At 35.6% G+C, this 22,135-nt stretch overlaps 5 protein-coding genes and 1 non-coding gene across 7 annotated transcripts in view; 4 read left to right on the top strand and 2 right to left on the bottom strand.

Annotated features, from left to right (window-relative positions):
* Window positions 1–440: 440 nt before the first annotated feature.
* paip2b (poly(A) binding protein interacting protein 2B) lies at window positions 441–6,480 on the bottom strand. Its single transcript, NM_200766.1, is given in 4 exon segments — window positions 441–1,150; window positions 1,464–1,637; window positions 5,128–5,285; window positions 6,382–6,480. Coding segments are annotated over 4 exon segments (396 nt in total). The 5' UTR covers window positions 6,389–6,480; the 3' UTR covers window positions 441–1,093.
* Window positions 6,481–6,919: 439 nt separating this feature from the next.
* trnae-cuc (transfer RNA glutamic acid (anticodon CUC)) lies at window positions 6,920–6,991 on the top strand. Its single transcript has one exon. It is a non-coding gene; the product is annotated as a tRNA-Glu (tRNA).
* A 1,572-nt stretch (window positions 6,992–8,563) lies between these two features.
* On the bottom strand, window positions 8,564–18,127 carry si:ch211-89o9.4. 2 transcript variants are annotated; one of them, XR_015475847.1, is made up of 8 exons: window positions 17,762–18,009; window positions 11,958–12,853; window positions 10,752–11,038; window positions 10,292–10,432; window positions 9,309–9,434; window positions 9,158–9,199; window positions 8,953–9,056; window positions 8,564–8,813 (listed from the first exon to the last, which is right to left on the bottom strand). XR_015475847.1 is itself a non-coding variant. In NM_001145593.2 (8 exon segments), coding segments are annotated over 8 exon segments (1,860 nt in total). In that variant the 5' UTR covers window positions 17,824–18,127; the 3' UTR covers window positions 8,564–8,642.
* The window catches only part of LOC147837451 (uncharacterized), a 79,997-nt gene continuing 68,431 nt past the window's right edge, over window positions 10,570–22,135 (top strand). The window contains exons 1-2 of the mRNA XM_087237456.1: window positions 10,570–10,836; window positions 10,909–11,045. The gene's annotated coding sequence lies outside the window, so the exon portion shown is untranslated. The remainder of the gene's footprint in view (window positions 10,837–10,908; window positions 11,046–22,135) is intronic.
* LOC147837457 (uncharacterized) overlaps window positions 10,917–22,135 on the top strand; it is a 40,226-nt gene continuing 29,007 nt past the window's right edge. Inside the window, 1 exon segment of the mRNA XM_087237455.1 lies at window positions 10,917–11,045. The gene's annotated coding sequence lies outside the window, so the exon portion shown is untranslated.
* LOC147837463 (uncharacterized) lies at window positions 19,914–21,630 on the top strand. Its single transcript, XM_087237465.1, has one exon. It carries the CDS (start codon window positions 20,016–20,018, stop codon window positions 20,889–20,891), a length of 876 nt encoding a protein of 291 aa, XP_087093591.1. The 5' UTR covers window positions 19,914–20,015; the 3' UTR covers window positions 20,892–21,630.

Genomic DNA, 22,135 nt, shown 5'->3' with positions numbered 1-22,135 from the left:
TACAATGCAGACATGCAGTACAGGTGAATTAGGTAGGCTAAATTGTCCGTAGTGTAAGAGTGTGGATAAGCGTTTCCCAGAGATGAGTTGCAGCTGGAAGGGCATCCGCTGCGTAAAACATATGCTGGATAAGTTGGAGGTTCATTCCGCTGTGGCGACCCCAGATTAATAAAGGGACAAAGCCAAAAAGAAAATGAATGAATGTTGTAGCCAGGGGTGTAATGGACATTTTAAAAGTGGTGGGGGGACCGCTGTATGAAATCCAAAGGTTTACATTCTTAATCCCCTGTTTCTAAATGGCCAGTCTCCAAAAGTGCAGGGGACGTATTCCCCCGTCCCACCCGGTTGCTACGCCCCAGGTTGTAGCACAAAAAGACCCCAAAAAAAACGATGCTACATGATTTCCACACACAAAGACACCAATGCGACAGACCACCATGTCCAAGAGGGAACCTGCTTGTTTTATTTATTTTTTTCCATTTTTGTTAATGCATGTTGCACACTGTGACAGAACTTCAACGAAAGAAGGAGAAAAAAAGAAACAGGAGAAATGTTTCTGTGAAAATCCCTCAAATGTTGTCAGCTGCCACCAGTTCGGTCCATCACAGAATGGTCCACCTGTCAACGGTCATTGTACTATCAGGTTTCCTTTGCCCCAGTCCTTCCCCTCCCACTCTTATGACACACACCTCCCTGCCAAACTTCCTCTTAAAGAAATTAAAAGAAAAGACAGGAAAAAAAAAATAAAGAAAAGAAAATGGCAATGACACGGGGACAAACTGCTAGTCACTATCACAATAGTGGAAATCACATAACTGTTCCTCGGAGATTAATACAAAGATCTTCCAGGAGAACTAGTCACAATCTGCAGCGGTCCAATAGGAACATTACACTGAGTAACCCGCCCACGTTATACATGGAGACAGACGGAAATAAAAAGCTTATAGAAGAGCATCCAGCACCCCCCCACCCACAAGCCCCACCCCATCAAGCCCCACACAACCCCAGGGAGATTGAAGTATGTGTGAGGGTGACCCCCGGCCACCAGCGGTCACATAAAGTCTCTATAAAGGAGCCCCTGACTGGAGGGTCTCTAGTATTTCACACCTGGAACAAACTCCTTGGCTTCTGGGTTCAAGCTGCTCTTGCGCTGTAAAACAAAGAGAGAAGAGCGTGTGAGTGAAAAATGTTTGATGTGGAGACTCAATTTTGGAAGGATGTGATATTTCTTTAATGAGCAGTTCACTTCCAGAATTTACACTTCTAGTTGATATTCACCATTGACTTCCATATTTCTCTTATAAGAAAATCCATGGTGACCCATTAACTATTTAAGTACCTACATTTTCAAAACATCCTCTTGTGTTCAACAGAAAAAAGCTAGTTGAGGGCGAGTAATTGACAACTTTTTATCTGGAAGTGAAATACTCAAGCTTTTAAATAATAAGAGCTGTAAGACTTACTGCAATGTCTTCGGCGTTTCCGTCACTGACCGACAGGCCGCTGAGCTGCTGTTGGATCTGCCCTACTCCAGATGGAAGGTCTCTGGCAGGAATGAACCAATCTTGATCCTCCTCCTCCAACATCTCCTGGAAACAGCGTTCAAGAAACTCCTGCTCCAACAGCTCTTCTTCCACCTGCAGGAAAGTGTCAGATGGATCAAATTTAGCATAATGTGGCGACTGGGAGGATTCACATTAAACTTGACATACTTCAATGTTGGTCTGCTGTTAATCATTATAATGTGGTTTGTTGTAAATAAGCCCAAATTGCAAGATTTTTTTAAAACCATTACAGTATTTCTAACTCAATGAAGAAACCAAATTAGATGCAAATGCAAGTAAAAAATAAACTGCAAGTGTTAAACTAAACAAATCAGACTATATTTGATGTGAGGTCAATCAATGTTTTAACACCAGTCAGCTTCGCGGTTAAATTTAAGCTAAATTTCCAAAATTGAACCTCAACTTGTGCAGTCGCCATCTCTCAGCCCAGTGCAAACTCTCAATTTGTTTTGTTATTGTACACCAATAAATAGTGATCTGCATTTAAGCAAGTGTCAACCAAGGAAACAAATATATTTACAGCAGAAAGATTCAACACATTTCTAAACATAAGTTTTAACTCATTTCTAACAACTGAATAATTTCTTCTTTGTCATGATTGTCATAAATAATATTTGACTTGATACTTTTCAAGATGCTTATATACAGATCAAAGTGACATTTAAAGGCTTAACACAGTTAATTAGGTTAACTAGGCAGGTTAGGGTAATTAGACAAGTTATTGTATAACGATGGTTTGTTCTGTAGACTATCGAAAAATAGCTTAAAAAGGATAATAATTTTTGACCTTAATATGTTTTTGAAAAAGATTAAAAACTGCTTTTATTCTAGCCAAAAAATAAAGAACTTTCTATAGAATAAAAATACATTCAGACATACAGTGAAAGTTTCCTTGCTCTGTTAAACATAATTTGGGAAATATTTAACAAAGAAAAGATAAATTAAAATGGGGGGCTAAAAATTCTGACTTCAACTATAAATAAGCAAATAAATGTTTACTGAAGATGTTCTGAAACATAACTAGGCCCACACAGAATCTGAATGTGCAGAAATCTGCAGATTTTGAGCCCATCACCGAGTCCATTTACTTATTAGTGTAAATTTATATTTATTTAGTTTTTAAATAATTTCAGTACTATTATTGGCCAATATGAAAATTTCATATGATTTACTTACAATAAAGTTTGTGACGGAATATCTCTTAATAGATATATTATACGAGAGACTTGAGTGGATCTAACTGCATTTGTATTGTAAACATTAAATACAAGTTGTGGAATGTTTTATTTTTAAAATGTTTTTTATTTTTATTTTATATAAAAAGTTTTAGTTATGATACTTCCAAAATCATTCCGCGCAATACAGACTTTTTTTCTTTTTTAAACACAATTCTGCACAGAAATATAAAAAAAAATGTCTGCAGATTCTGTCTGGCTCTACATATAACTAATATTTCTTTCAGTTACGAGTGAATCACCGCTTTGTGTAAAGAGTCTCTGCAAATGACTTTTGTAAATGCACAGAAACTATACTTCCAAAATAACTAAAGCTTAGTTTTAATGGTTAAAAACCAATTATTTAATTCATACAAAGTTCTTATTGATGATAATATTTTTATCTTTTGTATTTCGATAATACCATTCTTGCTATTCACATTAAACTAAGAACACATTAGTTGGACGGTTTACCCATTCTATGGTAGTATGGTGATACTATGGCAACAAAATACTGGCGATGCCACTGTAGTTTGTAAATGGTAGTATTGCCATTAATGGTTTATCTACAATAGATAATGTTGCAAGTGGAAGTGTCACTGAAATGCTCACACCTTTGTGCAACAATGACCCATTCTATTTTAAAAGTCTTTGGAGCACTTTAAGGTTGCAAAACTTTGGAGAATTTGTACCTTTTATGGTAGCCTATTGCACATTTTGTAATGCTTCAGTCCATTTCTGTTCCTGTTAATAAGATTTATTAGCGACCGCAATGATTTCTTTAAAAGAACTCAGTGCAATTTTGAATTACTGATTGAAAAAAAAGATGAAACACTCAAAATTGCAACAGGAAACATTGATCACTACATATAGCCGAATTTTGTTGGAAAAACGCTTTTTTGTAACAAATTTTATTTGGTATAATTTGCATCTTTATTTTAATGTATTTTTGTTGGTCAGTTATCTACAATATAAACAAAAAGAATAAATCAATTTTAGGTGAAGTGCAAATAATACTTTTCGACCTTAAGGGGATTTGAATTACATTCAAGTAGGCTTATTGTAACAAAATATAGTATTTCTGACAATTCTCTTTGTAATTTGAGGTATTAATAACAGTACCAAAATACTACTTGGTATTGTCATACTTCAGCTGGTATAGTATCATAAGATTAATTAATGGTAAACACGACAACCCTTATCTAACACACACACACACACACACACACACACACACACACACACACACACACACACACACACACACACACACACTTAAACATTCCATATGACTTCCATTTGTGCTCCATTTCAAATATTTTCTTTCCCTTGTTCCCTAAATTCATGTAAAGCTATATCCATAAAACTACATTTGGATGCACTTGATTATAAACCATTTTAAGAGATGTAAAAAAAGAAAAGACTTTCTCCAGAAGAAGAAATATTATCAGACATTCTGTGAAAATTTCCTTGCTCTGTTAAACATATTTTGGGAAATACTTAAAAAGAAAAAAAAAAAGAAAAAATTCAAAAAGGGGCTGATAATTTTGATTTATATTTATAAATATATATAAATATATATTAATATATAAATATAAATATATATATTAATTTATATATATATATATATATATATATATATATATATATATATATATATATATATATATATATATAGAGAGAGAGAGAGAGAGAGAGAGAGAGAGAGAGAGAATACATAAATTATAAATAGAAATAAATTAATTGTGCAAGTGTTGTATTAATTACTTTGCACCATTAAAAGCTTTTCACTCATCATAGCACACGTGCTGCTGATGATGTGACAATAAAAGTGATTTGATTTGAGACCGATTCATGTTGTTTCCTAGTCTTAAGAAATCCATTAGCTTCATCCAAACCATTCCCTCTACTAATGCACTAGATTAACAAAAAAAAAAAGCATTTAACCATATTTAGCAACGTTTGATGACAAAATATTTATGGGTTATCAAACATAAAACAAAACATATCCACAATTACAGTCCATGAGATTTAACATAAGGTTAAACAGTTTTAGATCTTTTAAATTTAGAAGTTTTTTGGTTTGAAAGTGACACAAACTCTTTCATACTACAATTGACTGCTGATAAAGATATAATGCTCTTTTAATACACAAACGGTCACTAATCTGTCGAACCACATTATGGCATCATTTTATTTCAAATACAGGTCAACCAAATGACTGCAACGAGAATTTCTTTCTGAAGAGTCTTTAACCTAATTTGTAAATCCCATTTTCAAGTGTGTATAAACAACCAGCACAAAAGGTGTTCTTTGAGATGTCACACATTAAGCAGCTTCACACTGACCTGTCTATTGTACTCCTCCTCGTTCTCCATCCACATGTACTCCGCGAAAGGGTTTGCATCCCCTTCTTTGTGTCCGTTCACAACATTCTCATCCTTCCCTTGTCCACTGCCGCCTCCTGGTGTCTTTGCTACCTCCGGACTGTTAATATCAGCAGGTTCTGGGAGTGTAAACGCAATGTTAATACTCAAAAAACAGAAATCAACAGCCTGAGTACAGACAGACAGACGACAAAAGTGATGCCTGTGAACACAAGAGACTCGTGAGAAGACATGTTTACATCAACACTCGCGGTACACGGGATAAATAAATGATTTAACTGCATGAAAGCATAATTAACACACATTTTATATAACTATACAGCAATATGATTGGTGTCTTTGTAAAGTACAAACACTAAACACGCTGGCAAATTAGTGGTTTGATGTGGCAAACTCAAGGCAGGATAACGTTTATTAAGCTTTTCTAATGCCCGCTACACGACGCAGTGCGTAACACACACGGTTTAAAGATCATTATATAACTATCTGTTAATAACTATCAGCGTGTTGCATAAATAAGACAAAGAGGAGGTCAGTCGACACCATCTTTCTCCACATGGATTTGATTCATTGTAACGTGAGGCCTGGCCAAGGCTCAAGGGATAACTATCTTTAGTATAAACTATTAAAGAAAGCCTCAAATTAAAACAGCCTTTTTTGCTTACGAGAACAACTTCGCTTGAGTAAAAAAAAAGTTAAACACTTGCTCACGTTTGTCTAACGCCCCGTTAGTGTATATTGTAACTATGAAGCTATGCGCGTTAGCACGAGCCACCGCCGACACATAACAACAACAACGTTCTTTCCACGTGAAACCCCATTTTATGACCGTACTTAGTCGTGTTTGAAGGTTACCCACCTGCCATTTAAGCAAATGTGGTGCTTGTTGTGTTGAATAGTTTTAAAGGCTTTCGTGTGGTAACGTTAAATTAAGTAGCGTGCTAAATGCGCGAGTTAGCCTGCATCGCAGACACATCACTAGGCCTCCATGCTCACAGCGCTACACACAAAACTCTACAAAGTGAGTTTTCATCGGCTTAATCTGCGTTTCACTTAACGTTACATCTGTTGTATTACTTATATTCGCCACTCTACGCATTAATCGAAGGCAACCATTTCACAAAACAAAGAGGGTGAGAGAAGCACACAACAGTTTCAAAGTCAAAACATTAAACATGGCTCTTTTCACAGATATGAGCAGCTAAGAGGACTTACCCGGCATTGTAACGCGTCTGTCGCTCTAATCTATCTCCAAATAAGTCGAGTAAAAGAGGTAATTTTCCTGTTTGCACCGACACCGTTACCTGGCTAGATTTCAAGCCTACGTCAGAGTGCTCATGTGGGCCTTTCAAACAAACACGTCGCGGGCGCGTCCTGTCGGTCATCATCGGTATTTCAACATCTGACTGATATTTAATTTTTTTTTAGATTTCAACATGATTGCTGCAGGCCCTGCTACTCAATTCAAGCGTGTTTTTGCAAGAAACTGACAATGCAAATTACATTTGTATCGTTAAGCAATTTACATGTTGGTGATTTCATTAAATACTACAATCGCCAAAGATATTGACGATAGGATCTGAATCATGAGCATGCACACATTCATACACTTTCTTTTGGCTTAGTCTCTATTTCAGAGGTCGCCACAGCGGAAAGAACCGCAATAACCTTAAATATTATGACAGTCAATGATGATATATATATATGGGCAGTACTTGCTCATACTGGATCTATACAGCTCTTTCAATACCTGTCCCTGGTGGTCTAGTGGTTAGGATTCGGCGCTCTCACCGCCGCGGCCCGGGTTCGATTCCCGGTCAGGGAACTTGTACTTTTAAACATATTGGTTTCAGAACTCTTGTAAATGCAAACGGACTTAATCCAAACAAGATTAATGTAATAACCCAGTAGTTAATAGCGTTAAATTAAATTGTTTTATCAAATCAAATACTTCAGATCTCTGAATTGTGTGAGGGACATCAATCCCTAAATTCAAAAAGTATAAACACTCAAGTTGTAGTTAAACAACATACATACATTTATACAAAGTCCCTTTATTAAATAGGGATGAACCGCCAATTTATCCAGCATATGTTTTACGCAGCGGATGCCTTTCCAGCTGCAACCCAAACACTGGGAAACACCCATACACTCTTACATTTACATCACAAAACAGGGAACAATCAACATCGCAAGGCATGTTTACCATTAAAATAAATTAAAATTGTTACAACTGCAACAAGAAGCAAGGTTCCAAAAAAGTAGTATTTGCTTATGAAAATTAGACAACTTCAAAGGAAGTTTTGAACAATCATAATAACATCTTAATACAAATTCAAGGCCACCAGTTTTTTTTAACAAATTATTTGGGATATGATACCATATTGAATAAGGCTTAGCTAAACACTCTTTCAACCATATAACTCTAAAAGTGCCAAGAGGAGATTCAAAATCTAAGGTTTTCAAACCTCCATGTTCATACTCTTTGACCATATGATTTTTACGTAAATAATTTGTTTTATTTTTCCAAATAAATGTTACACTCTTATATTCACACACTACACTTACTCAAATTCAATTACGTCTTGAAATTATTTAATTAATGTCTTTTGACTTTTGCACCCGGAGGAACCCACGCAAACACGGCGATAACATGCTCCACACAAATACCAACATGGTCCACCCGGAACTTGAATTGGCAACCTTCTTGATGTGAGGCTGCTTTACCGTGCTGCCCAAAAAACATACATGTAATTAAACATTTTATTTGGTTTAAATTCATTTTGGAAAACATTTATTTTCTAATAAGATTAATTTGATTTAACATTTATTTTGTTATATAAAAAAAATAGCATTTTTAGGATAGAATATGCATAGATCTTAAAATGTTTATTTACTGTAGTTTAATCTTCCTTCTTATTTTATTAACTATTTATATTGATATAAAACTTATTAGAAATTCATTTGAACTTTTAATTGTAATACAAAACTGTTCACAGACCACCAAACTGCCTTAAGCTATCTGGCTTAAATAAATAATATTTCCACATGTGTATTAATTTGTGTGCCTTCAATAAGAAACGTTTTTGGGGTGATTTAGTTCTGAGGTTAGATTGTGAACTCAGTGATCATTTAATTGGATTTAGCCTATAGTTTTTTATAGCTCTTTGTTTGATACTGGATAAATATCGTCCAGTATACTGGATAAACTAAACCCAATTTAAAACTTTAAATGACTTCATTAAAAATATTATATATGATTTCTCACTCACTGGGTCGCCACAGCAGAATAACCACCATATATCACTACAAAGGATAATATATTTACAAATGAGTACTTAAATTACATTATTATGTGACATGCAATGGTTAGTTTCTTCTTCATCAGACAACAATATGACCTTGTTTCTATGTATTTTATTACAAAAGTAACACAAAACAATAAACAATTGTGAAGATATTACGCTGATTTACCATCAGCTTTTGTCCTGTATATCACATCCTCTGAAGAAAGAGAGATGATGATTGTGATAAAGACAAGGAATTTTTCGAGACCACTCATATACAGATAGAGCAACCGATGCAGACTCCATCTCTAAAACCATCTGGACACTGCTCTTGTTAGAAAGGCACTGATCTGCATTCACCTAATAATGAAAACAAAAGTATAATTAATTCACTTATCCTTGCAGATTAAAATGATCAAACTAAAGTCATGAATAAAAACAACCAAATTAAGAGAGGTTTTTAAGGATGTCTTTACTGTTGTGCAACAGCACATCTCACCTTGTTTCTATTCAACACCAGAGTTTGTAAAACTTGTCCAAAAGGTTTTATCAGCCTTAGCACTCCTGTAGCAGCGCAAGGCTTGTTTGGCATGTTACACACAACCAATAAATGGTCCAAAGGTGTCAGCAATCCCTAAAGAAGTTAGTTGATTTTAAAAATCACTTAAAAATGTTGTTATGTCTTGAGAACAAGACATACTTACATTTGACATTAACGGCCTCACAAAAGCATGAAACACTGAAACCTGAGGAAAAAAAGTAGGCCTGAATCAAACACTTAGAACAAATATACATACTTTATTTAAGCCACAAGAGGATGTTCATTTCTATGCCTCCATTAATGTGCCTACTCACAGGTGAACTAAGGTCAACTGTTTGGGACACCAGCTCCAAACTTTGCTCTCTCATGTGGAGTGGGATAGCAGAGTAAACCTTCACCATCTCATGGGCTGAGGATTTAGTTGGAAGAATTAATAAAGCCTGGAAAACACACACATTTTAGTGTGATTTAGGGACAAGTTTCTGAAATAGTCTGATTCATACAGTGGTTGTTTCTACCATCAGTCGGCGCTGCAAGCTTAACTGATTAATCTGCATTGCATGCGGTTACTTTAACCAAGAATGGTAGAATAAGAAGGAGAACAAAGCACTAGAGAGCATTACAGTGCTATTTTGACTAACTGTACTTGGAATTGTCTCCGGTTTACATTTCTGGTCATGTTAACACAAATACATTAATATTGTGCAATAAACTGGTCGATTTGATAATGATTGTATGAACATCACAAAAAATGAAGAGGGTAATGATGATTATTTTACAAACATGTGGAGGCCTAAATCTCCATGTGCAATAGACCAGACACTGAACACTCTATGTGTCTGAAAAACATTGTGCCATTCAGAAGTGGGCTTGACAAACCATCTGTACGACACACGCCTTCTCTCTCTCTGTGTGTGTGTGTGATGTGCATGTGTGCAGTAGACTTGTATTTGTGTTTGTTTGTGTGTGTGTGTGTGTGTGTGTGTGTGTGTGTGTGTGTGTGTGTGTGTGTGTATTAAAAAACTGCTAAACTTTCATGGCATTTATTGCTGCTCTCTGGTGATTTTAAGTGGTTTTTAAAATCTGATTTGAAATTTGCTTTGGATACAGCTTCTGCCAAATGAATGAATGTAAATGAACATGACATTAAAATACACTAGGTCTACAGCTCCTTTCTCCCATTAATTAACCCTTTGTGAACTGGTGTTCACTTCCCACTCTTATGAATATAACATTAGAGTTTCTGTAAATGTGTTGTTTTTCATTATTAAATATTAGGGCATTAAATAGCACCTACCTTCTTCCACTCAAGACAGGTTGCTGTGTCAATCTCAGTTGCCATTAAAATGTTAACAGGGTGACCAAACGGGGATGCCATTTTGATAAGCTCACTCTCTGAGTAATCAAGAGGGACTCCAGACACACGAATCACACCTTTCTGTTAGAAAACATAAAGAGACTTTAACACAGTGCAGTATGAAGGTAAATCAGTAAAACTCGAGACCTTGCAAATGCAGTGCAGTTCGAAACACCAGTTTCCTCTCCGGTAAATGAACTAACTGCACTCCATTCACCACTAGAGGTCACTGTCCTCTCAATTATGAATTTGCTACCACACGAGACTGCCAGTATGAATTCTTTTAAAAAGTATCTTTTATTTTCAGCCTGCACAGTTGAGATAAAATTTACATCTTAATGTTTTGTTGACGTTATTTCATTGACGATATCAATAATCAAAATTCGTATTATAAACATACACTTTGTGTCGAAGTTTGTGCCGTGTAAATTTTCGTGGTTTCAGACACGTCTGGAAATGAAGACTGTTGATGATCATTTCTTGAGGTAATGGAAGTGGCATATCTTTGTGAAGATGAAAAGCATCTTTTCCTTGTATAACGTCTTCTTTTGTTACAGTCTCGATAGCCAAAACAGCGACGGATGCTGCACTTTGACTGAGAAGGGGGGAATACTGAACCAGGCCTCAGTTTGGTGACTTCAGCAGGCCCACATGGAGGTCTTTTAAGAAAAGCGTCGGTTTTATTTCCTGGAAGGTAAACAAACAATGGTTTAGTCAAACTCTTTGTTCTAAACAATGTGTTTAACATTATATAATCCAATATGTGTGTATATATATAAATATATATATATATATATATATATATATATATATATATATATATATATATATATATATATATATATTTATATATTTATATATATATATATATATATATATATATATATATATATATATATATATATATATATATATATATATTAATGATATAACATATATAAAATATTTTTTAAGCAATACGTTTGTCACCAAAGTTTTTCTAAATAAATTAACAGTTTTAAAATAGCATTGAACATATATTTAACTGTTAGGCTATTGTACATGCATACATTCATGAAATAAGGATTTTGCCTTATCAGATTATATTATTGCCACTATATTAGATATAGATTAGATTTTCACTATTAAAAATGTCCTCAAACCCCCTTAAAGTTATGGGTTGAGGCTAGAAATGTAGTAATAAAACCAAATTGTTTGTTTTTCATAAAACAGGGTGGGTAAAACAAAACAACAGACAAAAAAAAAAAAACAGTCATTTTCTGTCAAAATTCAGTGGAAACAGCAGATGCCCTTCCAACCGCAACCCAGCACTGGGAAACACCCATACACTCTCATTCACACACATAGACTACGGCCAGTTTAGTTTATTCAGTCCAACCAAAACACATGAGGGAAACCAGAGCATCCAGAGGAAACCCACATGAACATGCAAACTCCACACAGAAATGCTAACTGACCTAGCCAGGGCTCGAACAATGGACCTGGCGTTTGTGATACCCACCATGACACTCAAGTTAAATATTATACAGTAGTATACTAAGCTTTTGTAACTTTAGTTAGCAGAATTAGTTAACAATTCAGTCTGTATCATTTATTGTGGACTCACCCAATATGACTCTTTTCAGCGTTCTGGACTGGGTAGAAAAGTTCTGATGCACAAGTTCTGATGGGCTGTATCTTTCTGCACTGAGGGTGCTCCTATGGAAATTGGAGCTACAGGACTGTTCATAGGAACTTAGTTTTTCACATTTCTGCCATTCACTGTGCCTTTGATCTTGATCATGATACTTCCCAGGAGCATATGATAACTTTCTGGATGATCTCACATGATTAGATGAGTCCCATCTATCGTGCTCATATTCAAGACCCTTTGTCTCTTTGTGGCGTTGGATGTCTTGTATGATGAGGGGCAGTTTTTCTGTTGTTAGCTGGTTGTCTGGAAAGTAACTGAGTATTTCCAAGTCTTCAAGAGAGAGGCCAAGACTGGCTAAAACTTTGATCAGATTTTCTGTTGCAATATCTCGCATTACTGGTTGCTTTGGCTCAACTTCTTCAGTTTGTGGTCTGTCAGGACGCATCATTGCTTTGGCTGTCCTTGACTGGTATTGAGAGCTAATCATAGGACTAAGAAAGTCACTAATCTTGTTTGCAATGACTGTATTATTTTCTGTGACTGGTGATGAGGGGAAACTAAACACTTGAGGGATGTTATCCATGTTTTTTCTGTTAAGGGTAAACACACCTGTAGGCTGGTTCATTCTCAGAAATGAGGATCTTTGAATGCCAAAAGGCTGTAAGAGAGGAATAAAGGGGTTCCCATAACCAGCATTATGTCCACCTGCAGCGTTACTAATCAGGTTCAAGAGCAGCTGAGCTTCAATTTGGGCGAGTTTACACAGGAAATCTTGTGTTGTTCCAAATAACAGCGGTGGACTGCTGAAAATACTGCTCATCTGAGACCAACACACTGGCCTGGTATGGATTTGAGGAGTATGTGCAAATCTGTTGAGAAAGAAAAACAGGCATGTCTTAATATGTATTGTATAAAATGCCAGAGTAAAACTGTTACATCATCATTTACAACATTTATTGACAAGAAAGCATTAAATTAATTCTTATAGTCTTATAGTATAATTTCTTTTGAGTATTTGAGAAACTTTTGACAAATCATCTGCCATGTTGTATGGTGTGACACAAATTTTATACATTCATTAATTTTCCTTTGGCTTAGTCCCTTGTTTATCAGGGGTCGCCACAGTGGAATTAACCGCCAAATATTCTGAAATGTGTTTTGTGCATGTGGATGTGCTTTCAGCCACATCACAGTACTGGGGAACACCCAAACACTCACATTCACACACTCATACACTACGTCCAATTTAGTTTGCAAACTCCACACAGAAATGCCAACTGGCCTAGCTGGGACTCGAACCAGCAACCTTGTTGCTGTGAGGCAATAGTGCTAAAGACTGAGTCACCATGCTGCCCAAATATTTCATATATAAAAAATTATATATTGCTTGCACATTTCAATGATTAAAAAGAAGCAAGCAACACACTGAATTAAATGTGAAATTCTGACACATAAAGACTGTCATTTTATATATAAATCAAAAAGTAACTATTTAGACTGTTATTGTGTAGGTGTTGTTATTTTAACTCCATGCTTACTGTTTTCGTAATGTTCTTACAGTTTTCTTCTATTACTTTACCACATTTTCATAGAATTAAGTCATAAAGTTGAAGCAGTTCTTGAAAATGGTACAGCATGTGGTTTTAGTATTTAAAACCATATTAAAGCAGTATGCACTGAAGAATTTGCCAAAGGATTTGATTATTTCATTTTTTGTAGATTTAGTAATTTGTCGTTGATGTTGGCACTCTCTTGACTCAATGAACTGCTCGTTATTCAAGCAACAGAAGAGAAAAGTGTTTGTTGCTTTTCCTTTCACTCAGGCCATCAATCTTGACCGAGACTCAACATTTAGCTCCCAAGCAAGCTTAAAATATGAAGCGTGAAATAGTTCTCTGGTGTTGAATAGATGGATAATTAGATTCTTTAAAGACTAATGAGTGGGCGACCATAGACACAGCATAAGCGGTTGTGTTCATGGAGGTTTTTACTCAGACGTGTGCTCTTTTCATTACATATCACTAATAGCAGGCCAGCAGGGTGTTTTTCAAACATTGTGACAGCTTGTCCTCGTAACATGAGGAAGAGGTGAGAGACATTTGTATAGTGTAAAGTGGCACACAGATGCAGTGTTTCCACAGTTACAACCACAGCATGCGTGCCTTTTCCTGGACAGATTTTTGAATGAGTGATATTTTTCAAATAACATTTGTCAAAACTGAGATGTTGCATTATTCAAAAACCTTTCCAGGAAGCAGCATGAGTGTTACAAACTTTTTTTACTTGAAATATTAAAAGTATGTTTTAAAAAGCCTACTTGTAAACTAAATATTACTTAAATAAAGGCAGCTTAAGTATTTACAAAACTGCACTTATTAATAATGTCTACCTATTTTTATTTTAAAGCACAAATGAATATTTTATAACAATATTTTGTATTTTTTTTAAAGAAGAACTGTATGCATTCTGATTCGCAGACAGACTGAATAAGCTGAATAAGTTAAAATTAGTTTTCATTTTATTGTTAGTGAAAATTACATTTTATTTTTATATGTACTAAAATTTACTTAATATCAATATTGATAAGATAAAAAATCAAGACCTGTCTCAAGTACTTACACTGCGTTCTCACTTGCCATTTACTGTCACTATTTTTCAGGCAGAAAATCTATAGATACAGTACACTACCTGACAAAAGTCTTACTGCCTATACAAGTTTTAGGATCAAAAAATAATAACTTGATCATTTGGCATCAGAAAGGCACAGGCCTCCATACATCTCAGCAATGACTCTGTCAAATAACTTAATGAAGTCATCTTGAATGGCAAAGTAAGCAATCTAGCAGGACTCTCAAAGTTCATCAAGATTCTTTGGATTCATCTTCAATGCCTCCTCCTTCATCTTACCACAGACATGCTCAATAATGTCTGGTGACTGGGCTAGCCAATCCTGGAGAACCTTTACCTTTTTTGCTTTCAGGAACTTTGATGTGGAGGCTGAAGTATGAGTAGGAGCACTTTCCTGCTGAATGATTTGTCCTCTCTTGTCGTTTGTAATGTAATGTGCAGCACAAATGTCCATTGATACCTCAGGCTGTTGATGTTGCTATCCACTCTGCAGATATCTTGCATGCTCCCAATACTGAATGTAACCCCAAACCATGATTTTTCCTTCACAAAACTTGACTGATTTCTGTGAGAATCTTGGGTCTATGTGGGTTCCAGTAGGTCTTCTGCAGTATTTATGATGATTACGATGCAGTTCAACAGATGATTAATCAGAAAAATCTACCTTCTGCCACTTATCCAAATTATCAACTAGAAGTCAAGTTTTTCAATCCAGTTAAGGTCAAGTTATTATTTGTTGCTCTTACAACTGGGATCGGTGACAAGACTTTTGTTGGGTAGTGTATATCTCAGCTTGATCATGCCAAAGCAAATTGTTTGTCAGCTTGTCACATCGTGATGAACATCCTGATGAAACACTGTCTACTTGAGATGATCTGCTTGTCCTTGGTGCAGTTGTTGAAATAATAATCTATCAGGTAACACATTAACATTGAGAAATTAATGCTTTCTAATGACGTTGGAGATGACAGGCCACATTCAAGATAGATGCACTTCAATACGAAAGACACATAAAAATCAATCAGATAGCACTTATTGCTCTGACCTCTGATGTACATAATAGAGAGAAATTCTTCACAGAATTTTTTATTTAATACTTAAAAGTGCTTTTTGACCGCAGCTGGCCTATAACTCGTATACCACGAGTGGCGAGAATCGCCAACCCTAGCTAGATTTCCTAATTAATTCATTTGAGCCTTCTCACTCATCTCTCTCACTCATCGGTCACATATCTATTTAAGTGAATCCTATTTTTGGATGATCATCTGATGCAGGATGACTCCAGGATATGTTCAAATTCACACATTCAGCCGATTGAATCATTCAACATTTCTCACTGGGGGCTAACAGCACGAGATGTAACTTATATGATCATATTTTTCATAGGAGTGGAATGGTGACCTGAAGTCACTCTACAATATGTTGCTCAGCGAATAGTGTGAAGTTAATAGGATAATCTGATTTACAACTCCTGGACAGATATTCATCATGCTGTCTGCATTCCTGAAAGGTGGGAACATGAGAACGTCCATGTTGCTCAGTCAAGGGCAAGCATAAAATAACACTAAACATACCCTGATGATAGAACAAGTTAGCACAACATTTCTGCTTTTGTAAACATTCTAGAACTGGACCAGAAGTGTCTACGTTGTTAACTCAGATATGTTAACCCAGCACCTCTAAAAGGCCAAACATACTGAATTACACGAGCCTCGTCTGAAAAATTCTGCTCTCTGTTACAGCTAAATATGGCGGTGGGGGGAATCCTGTCACTCGGGTACATGTAGTCCTACAGAGATGACCCAGATCACATAACCTCTGTTGTCTTTGCTTGTATATTTGAGTCATGTAGCCCTTAAGGAATAGTACTTGATAAACCTAGAAAGGGGGGATATTATTTCTAATAAATATCTAATAATTTTCAACATGTATGTTACTGTGATAATACATTTTAAAACGTTAGATTAAAGATTTGTTTACCTCCTAATACTAATCTGATAATGTTATTTCTGCTGTGTGGTCAATTATTTTGTTAAAAGGTAGTTCACCTGCATGCATGAAATATTGCACATTATGACAAGTTTTGCTTGCTACACAACTTAATAACATGCTACATATAATAGCTTTTAGTTCAGAATTGTTGTATTATAAAGTACTATGTAACTGGCGAATAATGTGATCTGGCGAATACTGTCATCTTTACGGTGTGCGTTCATGATTTCAGGAGGCGTAGATTTGGACGGCAGGGGGGACTGTGTTTTCGAAGCTATTATGCTAACAGTTAGCATTTTGGCAGATCACCTACTGCACGTTTAAGTAAAGACATCTTTACACAACAGTGTTTATGCTGTTCTGTGACTGCTTTAGTGTAAATACGTGTACTTTCCCTAAACTTGCAGTGTTAATTTAAATAAAACTAAACACTAAAACTTGTCAATGTGCGGACAAAATGAGAGAAAAAACAACACGTGACTTGAGAAAAAAGACCTTGACAAACTAGTCTTGTTCAAGATCACAATGGATGTTAGAAATGGAATGCAACAGGTGACAAGGCGCTGTGGCCACCAAAACAGTTCAGTCATAAATACTATGCATGTCACCTTTGATTAATAGCTTCTCATGTTAGTAAGGCTTTGTTTGTGAACCACTTCTTAGAGCTTAAATACAACATACATGCATGCCTAGATGCACCTATATATACATACATGAATTAATATTCTCCATTAATTTGCTTCATACTGCTAATTTTATTCTGACACTAGCAATAAATGTTCATAAGAAATTTTATGTAGCAGTGAGCACATATGTAACGATCACAAAGCAAACTAAAGTAAAAATGAAATTTAAAGTAAATTAAAAATATGATTGTGGGACTGATAAAAATAAATAAAGTATATAAATAAATATGAATTTGGAATTATTTCAAATGTCAATTACAAGAAAAAGTCTATGCATCAGATATAAAGACAAATCACGAGAAATAAACTCAATACAGTATATCAATACAGGTTAGCAATACAGTATGTCTTGTCAATATATTGTGGCCTTGAATCGTTTTAGAAGAGATAAACAGGCAAACATCAAGTCTGAACCCAATGCTTTAGTTTCATTCACACACAATAGTCTGTTTTAACAAGATCCATACTCACATGTTGCCACTGGTTAAATCTGAGCTGCAGTTTCTTTCCCTTTGGACTGAATTCTTCTTCATTATTGCTTCAATTTTCAAAAGTTGCTTCAAATCTTCAACCGTCTCTCTTAATTTTTATCAGTCCATGGTATCATTGACTATAAACTACTCAACTCGTATTTGATTATTGTACATCTAATGCAGATTGACTTTGGCCGGCTTCTGTAAATCTTATCCCACTGCTCCCTCTAGTAAGACACGCTCTCTAACATTCTTTCTTAGTAGTATGTTTACATCGCCCTGACTAGGACACATGCCTGCCCACCCAACACCACCCATATCATTTCCACCAAGGCTTTCCCTTTGCTTTGGGAGCTCTGTTGCTACAAGCTCTCTCTTACACAGTAGCAGTGATTGAAGTGCACAACAAAATGACTAGGGAAGGATCAGTATGGAATTTTTAGGTGTCAAGGCCAAAAACCCTTATTATGATCTATAATTATTAATATCTATTATTATTAAGATTTGGGTGATGCGGTGGCGCAGTAGGTAGTGCTGTCGCCTCACAGCAAGAAGGTCGCTGGTTCGAGCCTGGGCTGGGTCAGTAGTCATTTCTGTGTGGAGTTTGCATGTTCTCCCCGCGTTCGCATGGGTTTCCTCCGGGTGCTCCATTTTCAAAGTCCAAGCATGTTACAGGTGAATTGAGTATGCTAAAATTGTTCGAAGTGTATGTGTGTGAATAAAAGTATATGAATGTTTCCCAGTGATGGATTGCTGCTGGAAGGGCATTTGCTGCGTAAAACATGTGCTGGATGAGTTGGCGGTTCATTCCGCTGTGGCGACCCCAGATTAATAAAGGGACTAAGCCAAAAAGAAAATGAATCAATGAATGTTAAGATTATAGAAAAAACAGGGCTCTTTTTTGTGAGTAAATGGTTGCATCTTGGCAACCTTTTTCTTTGCTAATGCAACTGAATTTTGTTGTGTTACCAATTACTAATGCCAAACTGTTAATTGAGGCCTTCTGCCACCTATAAGAATCACTGCTAAACTCACCAACTTTACTAGGAAGATTTCTTGGAACTGTGAAGTGACATATGCCAGCTGGTAGCGCCATAAAGTGTGGCATTCAGCAAAATTAATGTTTTTTTTTTTTATATACATGTATTGTGGGTTTTCTGGTAAACGAGATGGAGTGTAGATATAAAAAATTACTATACCACTGACTGATAAAGCAAAAATGAAGAGCTTAGAGACTAAATCACCTATAACATCTTCATATATGTCATTGAGGCAGAGAAAGAAGATGATGACTGGTTAATGCAGCTAATGTTGGCTTGTTGTTTGTGCATGTCTTTGCATAGCAATTTAAAAACACATTTACCCAATTATTAATATCTAAGCCACTGGTGGTTCCTATTGTGGTGGGTTAGATTCTAACTAATCTGAAGTTAATTTAGTTCCACTTAAAGGACTTCCTGTAACATAATTTCCACTTCAGATTACATGCAGTCATTCATTCATTCATTCTTAGTCCCTTTATTAATCTGGGGTAGCCACAGCGGAATGAACCGCCAACTTATCCAGCAAGTTTTTACGCAGCAGTTGCCCTTCCAGCCGCAACCCATCTCTAGATCCACACACAATTTAGCCTACCCAATTCACCTATACCGCATGTCTTTGGACTGTGGGGAAACCGGAGTACCCGGAGGAAACCCACGCAAATGCAGGGAGAACATGCAAATTCCACACAGAAAGGCCAACAGAGCCGAGGATCGAACCAGCGACCTTCTTGCTGTGAGGTGAACGTGCTTCCCACTGCGCCACATGCATTCATACAAGGTTAAAAAACAGATGTGGTTGCACCATGTTTTTTTATTATTCAAATATTGCACCATTTCATTCATAATATGCTGTTGCAAATATTGAGCTTCATGGAATCACACTATTATTTGGTCAAAATAACATGGATAATCTTATGCAAACATTTTGTATGAGCACAGGTGCATTTATATGAATGAACAGTCAGGAAATGTTGGTGGCTTGTTGTTGGATGGAAGAACTTTTTGGTGTAGTGTGCGTTTTCTTTTATTCCTCTAGTCCATATTTTACGCAGTTTAAAATTGGCAAACTAATTGTAAGATGTTCAGCCGAGAAATCAAGAAACCTTTCTGTCCAGTTTAGCAAATAAAAGGTGGGTGATTTTTTTTATTTTTTATTTATTTTTATTTTTTTTATTTGAACTGACTTTGTTTTCTCAGCTCTGCACAGCCATGTGTAATTCATCCATCCAAGGCAATGATTCAGTCTCCACGTTTAAGGAAATTCTACAGTGGCACTGCATGTGTGAGGGACGTTTTGGCAGTCTTGTCATTAATAGTCTTACAGGATTGTACTTTTTCGTGGGAACGCCTATCAGTTGCTGGTCGCTCTGGGTGTTTCTTCATAGAAACATGGCCCGTAATTTGTTTTTTTCAATTAACATCGCAGTTTTGGAGCTTTTTTCTTGTTTTATTTGCGTTTTTGATTTAATCATTGCCAACACCATCTCACTGCCAAACTATAAACTGATTGTCATTTTTGTTGGTCTCCACTGGACTGTCAGACCTCTTCTCCAGATATTCTTGTGTCTTGAACATTATGTGGCAGTGGTTCATCCGGTAACATTTCTGAGATATAACAGCATCCAGTACAGGGTTGCACTGGCAGCGGCATCTTGGATAATCGCACTGGTCAACAGCTTGAGGCTCATTTTCATTGAAACGCCTCTCTATCCAGATCATTTGTTCTTCGTGCTTTTTTGCATAGCAGTGATGATAATCTCATTCTGCTGTCTTTCTGTCCTTCGTGCTCTGAAACATCCAGGACCAAGAGATCGAAAAAGTGTAGAAATGAACCAGCAGAAAAGAAAAGCATTCAGAGTCATCTCTCATATTTTATTGTCCATCCTGGTTTGTTTTGTACCTCAGGTAATAGCATTTTTTATGTTAATAGTCAAAATCAGTAGCCAGTTCTATGTATGTACAGCCTTTCCAATTATTCTGACCTTTACTTTGATTACTATAATCTTTTCGCCACTGATCAGAATGTATAGTGAAGGCCATATGAAAGACATCATGTGTTTTTCACCAAAAAATCAGGCAAAATAAGACGCTGATAATCATTTTAAATTTAAAATTGGTCTATTAAATACAAGCTAGAGATAAAGATAATGAAATTGGATCAGTTCTGAGAAGGAGGAATATAGGATCACTTGTTACATTTTGTGATACTGCCAACATTATATATTATTGTTAATGTTATTAAGTGTCTTGTAAGTTAGGGATGAAATTCATCCAGGTGGTTGTTATTCCATAGAGCCTGTTAGGTTTATCATGGACAGGCTTGGCAAGCCTGCAGGATCTAAAGGTTTCCTGAATGTACGTTATCCCTTACAAAACACCTTGGAATGTCTTGACTGGCCAATCAGAATCAAGAATACAAAAAAGCTGTGTAACAAAATAATTATGATAAAGTTCTGACAAACAAACTTTACGTATTCTCTCATTTTTGGTGTTAGTGTATTTAAATATTTACCATTGTTGTATTTACAATATAGTTATTTCCTATATTGCATAACATAAATCCTAAATAAAGTGTGTGAGTGTTAAGATTTGGGGATTTTCTAACTTGGATCAAGTAATCAATGACTATTAACTATAGTAATGTTGTAAAATCAGTTGTAGATGATTAGTTCTTATGTGTGTTGTATGTAAATACATGTTTATATTATGCTATTCTTTATCTCTGCTGTCTTTTTTTAATAGAGATGTGTATTGAAAGCGCTCACAAGGGTTGTCTCCTGCTGATACAGTTAATAAGTAGAGTATAGGTTTTTATTGTACATAATTATGCAAGAAAATATTAAACTTGTACAAAAATTGATTTGACTAAAATATAACAATACAAGCATCGGTTGATGTATTACACTATATCTATTGTATTAAAATTCAAAGTTTACTCTCCACCATCTTGGAAATAAAGCATCATGTCTTTACGTCTGTATGCAGACATATTTCAGCAGTATGTGCAGGTCTGTTTGGAAAAAAATATATATCAAATAAATTATTTATTATAGTATAGTAAATTGTATAGTATTATGTCTGAAGAATATTTTTAAAAATATTGTCTGACAAGTTATATGGTGTAATCAATATATTATTTCTATTTATATTTCATATTAATATTAAAAGATTACTCGTAGATTTCACCTACTAAAAATAAAGAAGCAACACATTGAATTAAATGGGAAATTCATGATTAAGGACTGTATTTGTACACTAATTGTCTATGGTGGTATTGATTTTGCTCCTTTCTTAGTATTTTTACACCACATTCTCACAAAAGTCATTAC

This window comes from Danio rerio, chromosome 1, assembly GCF_052040795.2.
Source record: "Danio rerio strain M-AB ecotype USA chromosome 1, GRCz13ab, whole genome shotgun sequence".
In the NCBI taxonomy this organism is placed as follows: Eukaryota; Metazoa; Chordata; class Actinopteri; order Cypriniformes; family Danionidae; genus Danio; species Danio rerio.
The sequence above is the reverse complement of the archived record's forward strand: the minus strand, read 5'-3'. Positions and strand labels throughout refer to the sequence as shown.

Excerpts from the sequence above, each read along its gene's own strand:
- LOC147837463 (XM_087237465.1), top strand. The coding sequence starts at position 20,016 with ATGTGTAATTCATCCATCCAAGGCAATGATTCAGTCTCCACGTTTAAG.